Genomic DNA, 6,535 nt, shown 5'->3' on the forward strand with positions numbered 1-6,535 from the left:
GAATCCTATGTCTATCAAAAAGCTATATGCTTTTTGCTTAACGCATAGTTTCTTATCACAGCTCAGCTGTGTAACTGCAAGCGTAGACTCATAATGAAGTTCCATGTGAGGAAAAGATGCCTTGATTGGTCTTTGTACACAAATGTCTATAAATGGTAAGACCCATAGTGGACTTTTAATACACATTGATCACGACACTCTATTTAAAACTTAAAGAGCATTCTTTCAATTCAGAAAAGCTTTTGGAAACAAACAACTGGTCTCACAACTGATTGCCAGTTGTCATGCTCTAGGAGTATACGCTTTCATTTTGCCATTTGGAAACATGAAAAACTAATATAAACATACACTCAAGGATCTCAAATATCCTTAAACATTCTCTTTCTAGGAATAGTGAGAAAGCTTTCTATATATATTAGAACTCTAGATACCAAAGTGATTTGAACACTCAAGAGAAAAAGATAAATAAAATCAAAGTAAAATACTAATTCCACAGGGTCCCTCAGATCGAATTTCTTTTGTGATGAGCTCTATTGACTGAGTGAGCACTGAACCATTGGTAACAAGGGTGCAAGCTGTTCTCCCACCTCTGCTATGTAAAATATCTTCTCATCATTACACAAAAATCACCATCAAACTAGAAAACAATTTGGGAGAGTTCATGGCTTTTGGAGCAACCCACAGCCAGTGATGCTGTCTTGACAAAATATAATTATCTCCAACCCTGAGGTGCAACTACAGGAGAGCAGCAAACAAGCCCGGTAGTATTGTTTCAGGAGAAGCACAGTGAAAGCTCTGCACTTCCTCCAGGCCTCCGCTTTCTTCCTGAACGAACTCCAGGGAATGGCATCATGTCAGGTTTTCCAGATGGATTATGTGAAGCCATAGCTCAATGTCATTTTCAATAGGAAGCCTCATAATTAAAGGTCAAATAGTCACTTCATCTGCAATCAATCAGGAGAAAAACTACTAATACGAAGAACTAATCTATCAATGGCAAATGCGCTAATAAAAGCAATGAATCAAATTCAGCATGTGTGTAGATGCAAGTACATTGAAGAGACTGAGACAGGGCAAAAGCAAGAACAATAAAATAAATTTCAAGTGTATGTACAAGAGAACTTTCAGAAGGCTTCTCAAAGCCAGAGTTTTCATCTTCGCTTCATTAGTTACCTGGGTATCACCGGGCCCACAATAATTTATTCTTAAATACAAATACTGGATATAATAATAAAAAGTGTTATTTCATAGGGCTTTCTTAATGTATTCTATTTGAGATGTTATGTGTGTGTGTGTGTGTGTGTGTGTGTTTAAAATCACTAGAAGAAATATTTTGACAGTGATCACAAAAGGGATAGATATATTTTCTACATGCCAAATAGATGCATTTTAATCTGTTGTGTTTCATCTTGAAGTAAGAGAAATATAACTCTGAGTGATATTACCTGAAATTTGCCCCCTGCTTTCTGGAATATGAATTCTTCACACTTATTGTGATGTTCTTTCATTGCTATGCAGACGAGAAGTTCCATTAGGATAATTATCGGCCTGTAGCTCAGGTCGCTACCAGGCATATCCTCTGTACCAGAGATGTCAGGTCACCAGTAGACAGAAACATGAATTGGATCTTGTGAAAACTGATACACTAAATTTATAGGGCTTAACAAGTCCATTCAAGCAACAGGACCCAAACACCCCTTGCTGTATGTAGAAATCAGGGTGCTCCTGGGACAAGGGTGATCCGTGCCATCTCACTGAGATAAGGAAGCAGCAAAGAGGTCATTTTTATAAATGCTACCTAGGAGATTGCAGGCAGGAAGTCAGGTCTGATCCAGGCATGATAGAATAGCCTAGCTTGAAGTAAAATTCCCTAATCTAAGAGCTACGGAAACTGAGGCCTGGGGATGTCTCAGTGGAAGAGTCAGGATGAATATTTAGGTCTTGCAATTCCAAGAAAGCATAGGTCTACCACGTTATGGAAATAACTAAGGATTTACACTACGATGGTTACTTAGATACCACATTAGTATTTTATTGGAGGACCCGAGTATATATTTCATGGGTGAACATTGCAAAAGCAAAGTGCAAAAGCAGAAGTCCAAGTGAACCCAAACATTTTTAGCACAACAGCTACTTTTGATCGATGTTCAGAGCACCTGTTTGCCTGAAAATTAGAAAGCATCAAGGACAGAAGGATATGGCTTTGAGATTAAAAAAATGAAAAGAAAATAAGAAAGATAGGATGGGTAGGTATTCTGCTCACAGAAAAGAAAAGCCCGGTGCAGTATGCTTCTCGGGTAGAGCTTTGTTCACCATCGCCAGCTCCAAGCACAGGAGAAAATCATGGAGAAACAAACACAACCCATTTTGGTTGTCCTGACGAAAGCAAATCCTAGGGGTGGGGCAGGTTTGAAAGGCCACTGCAGAAATGCGGAAGCATATGTGGTGCAGCCAGGACTCAGCATCTGCTCTAACGACACAGGCTCATTTGGTCCCTGACTCGTGACCTCTGAGGTGCCTGGCAGCGTCTGCCTCTGGCCTCCCTACCTTTTAACAGCCCCTTCCTTTTCAGGAGACCTGGAGCACCGGGCATCACATCACAACGACCGCATGAAGGAGGAAGTGCAAGATGACTTCTCTGAGGTCAACAGTTAAACCACACCTGTTACATGAACATCTACAGGACTGGGGTCAGGGGACTGGAACCCTGGGAATGGTAATACCGTCATAACCAATACAGTTAATAATAACTAATAACAGCTGCTACTTTAAGGGTATGTGTTATGTGCCAGGCAGCACACCAGGCTCTCTAGGTGGGCACTCTCATTTCGTCCACAGCAATCCACACACAGCACAATTACTGAACACATTCTGTCATGTACTGACTTGTATTAGGTACAAGTCCTGTGCTGGGTACTTAACAAATTTTATCTTTAATTTTTACAGCAGCCTTAAGAATTAAGAAAAAGTAAGAAAATGGCTTACAAAGTGAGAAAGCTAAGGTTCAGGGAGCTTAAGTGATTTGTCCAGGATCACAAAATCAGGACTGAAATGTGGCTTCCAAAAAGCTCTTTCAAATTCTATTTGGTGATGAGTATAAAGAAAACCTAACAGTCATAATGCAACGTATGGACAGTATATATATTTTTTTTCTTCAAATAAGCTGAACCCTTAGTTAGCAATTGCTTCTTTAAGAGTATGTCCAATTTCTAAATCATTTCCCAAACTCTGCAAGACTAAAATAATTCTGTCAGACAAATATGTTTGGGGCTAGTAAAACCATTATGAAATCTCTTTGTTTCCTAGTTTACAGACTGAACTTTAACACGAGCAGACTTAGAGCAATGTCATTCTCTTTAGTCAGTCACAGGTCAAAGTGTAATGGAATCTTGAAAACTAGTTTTACCACAATGTGCCTACTACCCCAAGGAGTTTGTTAATGATGTATATTTCAATAAAGTTTCTCATTACTTAATGACTTTTAATGAGTAGAAACATGGATTCCAGATGTCGGGACAGGTTATTGGGATAATGTCATTAAACTGGATAAAGCTAAGTAGAAAATAGCACTTTTCTTCATCTATTTTTGTCCATTAAATATGTACTTATTTCATTTTAGGTGCTGATCAGATTGAGTTAATGATAACTATGTTGTGTTTCTTTATAGAAATAACGTTCTGAAATGAATTTCAAACTAATGTCAATATCAAACTAGAGTAATAACATTATTTCCACCTTGCTCCAAGCTTCCAGAAAATATAAGGTGACATTTCCCAGGGGTCACTCTAGAGCCTTCCAAAACCAAGTTTGTGCTCATTGCACCCCCCGCCCCCAACTACACACCCCCAGACTTTTAACATGAACATTCTACACTGAAAATCTTCGATGAGAATCGAAAACATGATTAAAGATAAATCCTGCACTATTAAATTTAGCCCCTCAAAAATGGGTTCAGTCCAGTGATGGTATTTCAAAGCTATGACCCATCCTCACTTTGCTATTGTTCTTTAGGACACAGAGTGGAAAACACCCCCATTCCACTTAATTTGAAGAGTTGTTTGAATTTCAAAATCATAAGATGCAATTATCTGAGGGTAATATTAAGTTGGTTTTTAAGTCTGTGGGTCACTTACCCAATGTGAGGGATTTGTGTGTAGAACAGAACATGACAGCCACAGTGTCTGCTGGTGTGAAACCTGAATTATTCCTAGTGGCAAAAGAAAAAAGTGTTTTACAAATAAAAAGCATATTTAATACATCCTCAATCAAATGTAGTACCTACCTTTGTGCTAACATTCCTTTGATCAGTCCTGGTGACAGAAGTAATTCTATACCCAAATGTACAGAAATGCCCAAATTTCTTTTTAGAGAATAATTTCTAAGTCATTTATCAATGAAAAGGAGACAGTCTTAAAAATGTGTGGTGGAGGTCTTCTAAAATCACATATGTAATCATCTTGTGGCACAAGACTTTATAAAAATCATGCAGCAAGGAAAGTTAGCTCAGTCACTAGGCTATCACTTGGTTTTAACCCAGTGGCTTGAAAAGAGTTAATGTATTTCAAAAAGGCTTCCCTCAAGGAGCAACACATCCCTTTGGCAGCAAACAACGGCCTTTGAGAAATACACGGTATGAACCAAGGTTTAACATCATATGTTTTTAGTAAAAATAATAAATTACCAATTTTTGTCCATTACTATGTATCAGGTATTCCCTTAAGGTCTTTGCATATAAAGATAAAAACCCTATCAGGTAGGCAATACAATATCATTATTTACAGATGAGAAAACTGAGGCACACAGAAGTTATGTAACCTACCCAGGACCCCATAGCTAGGAAGTGAGAGAGCCAGGATTTAAATCAAGTCTGGCTCCTGTGCCTGCGCTTAACTGCTATTGTTTTATTGTTATATAATATGTTAAGGATAAAAAAAATCTTGCGTAGTCAAAATCCATTAAATGTTATGGGGATCAGTACTGGTGAATATCATATTCAGATTTCCTATTTTAGATCATAAAGATTTAGAGAACCAGGAACAAAAAAGGTTAGAAATGTAAGTAGTATTATTGCATCCTTGATATGTTAGAAACTATTCCTTCCTGCAGGATCAGTGTTTGAAGATATAGTGAGTCTGTTCATTCCCGCCCTGAACTCAGACAAGAGGGCTAGCAAACGGAAAAATGTTCTAGAATCCGACTGCATGCATACAGTTGTAGATGTAACGATCTATCCAGTTGTCAAGGATCTCTAAAGAAAGAGACCCCACCGTTTCCCTTAGTAACCTCATCCTTATATACAACTTTCACTGGGAGAAAAAGCTTCCCTCAGCAGATCCCACATCCTGTTTATTTGTTATATACTCACTGGAGGGGAGCAGGACCCTCTCTTTCCTCCACCACCTGCTCCTCCGTACATATGTTAAGAGAATATTTAAATTGCCCTTTAGTCTCCTCTCCTTCGAAAAATCATGTAAACTCATGCTTCCTAACCAGTCTTACCTGCAGCCGTTTTTTTTTTTTTTTTTTTTAATAACATCTTTCCAAACTGAATTTTTGGTGTCTCACCTCAGTTGAAAGAGAAGGAGGGAGGGAGACAGAGAGAGAGAGAGAGAGAGAGAGAGAGAGAGAAAGAGAGAAAGAGAGAGAGAGTATCTAGAGAGGATGTTTTGGTTCTGAAGGGGAGGATGATCTCAAGCTTGGCAGCGGGGTAGGGGATGATGATGAAGCCTGTAGAGAACTTCTTGGAGGAAATTACAACTGAGCTGGGCTTTAAAGAACAGGTTTAGACATGCGCAGATGCGGATTTTAGGTAAGGGAGAGCAGAACAGAAGCATGAAAGTGCAGGAGGCAGTTGGCAAAGCGCAGACTCTCCAGGCTGACTTGTGTGCAGGGGCACTCGCTCACGTCCAGGAGCGTGGACTCCATAAGATAGGATAAGGGGAACTACTGAAGGACATGGGACAGTAGAATGGCATGGTCAGACCCGTTCTTAAGGAAGAGTCGTCACACAGCCCAGTATAAGGCTGAAGTTGACGAGCCCAGGCAGGGAGCAGAAAGCTATGAGGGCCTGAAGAATCACAGTGAGTACAGGAGCTGGTGGTGAGAGACATGAAGATAGAATTAAAAGAACTTGTCAACTGGTAATTTCTAAGAAATATTCCCTCCTAACAGCTTAAGAGCACAGGCAGTGCAGGAAACACACTGGAATTTAAATCCAGACCATCCTTTTGCTTGGATATAAAATGGGGATAATACTGTCTGCCTCTTAGGGTCATTGTGAGGATAAATGCCAATGTCTGTTAAGAACTGGGCACATAGCAAGTGTTTAAAAATGCTAGTTTAGGGCTTCCCTGGTGGTGCAGTGGTTGAGAGTCCGCCTGCCGATGCAGGAGACACGGGGTCGTGCCCCGGTCCGGGAAGATCCCACATGCCGTGGAGCGGCTGGGCCCATGAGCCATGGCGGCTGAGCCTGCGCGTCCGGAGCCTGTGCTCCGCAAAAGGAGAGGCCACAACAGTGAGAGGCCCGCGTACCGCA

General features: G+C 40.2%; 1 protein-coding gene across 1 annotated transcript in view; it reads right to left on the bottom strand.

Moving 5' to 3' along the window:
- SLC10A7 (solute carrier family 10 member 7) overlaps window positions 1–6,535 on the bottom strand; it is a 263,505-nt gene that overhangs the window by 35,580 nt on the left and 221,390 nt on the right. Inside the window, exon 10 of the mRNA XM_007472000.1 lies at window positions 4,134–4,207. Within this exon, the coding sequence (XP_007472062.1) occupies window positions 4,134–4,207 (74 nt within the window). The remainder of the gene's footprint in view (window positions 1–4,133; window positions 4,208–6,535) is intronic.

Source organism: Lipotes vexillifer, unplaced genomic scaffold (assembly GCF_000442215.2).
Source record: "Lipotes vexillifer unplaced genomic scaffold, Lipotes_vexillifer_v1.1 scaffold269, whole genome shotgun sequence".
Classification (NCBI taxonomy): Eukaryota; Metazoa; Chordata; class Mammalia; order Artiodactyla; family Lipotidae; genus Lipotes; species Lipotes vexillifer.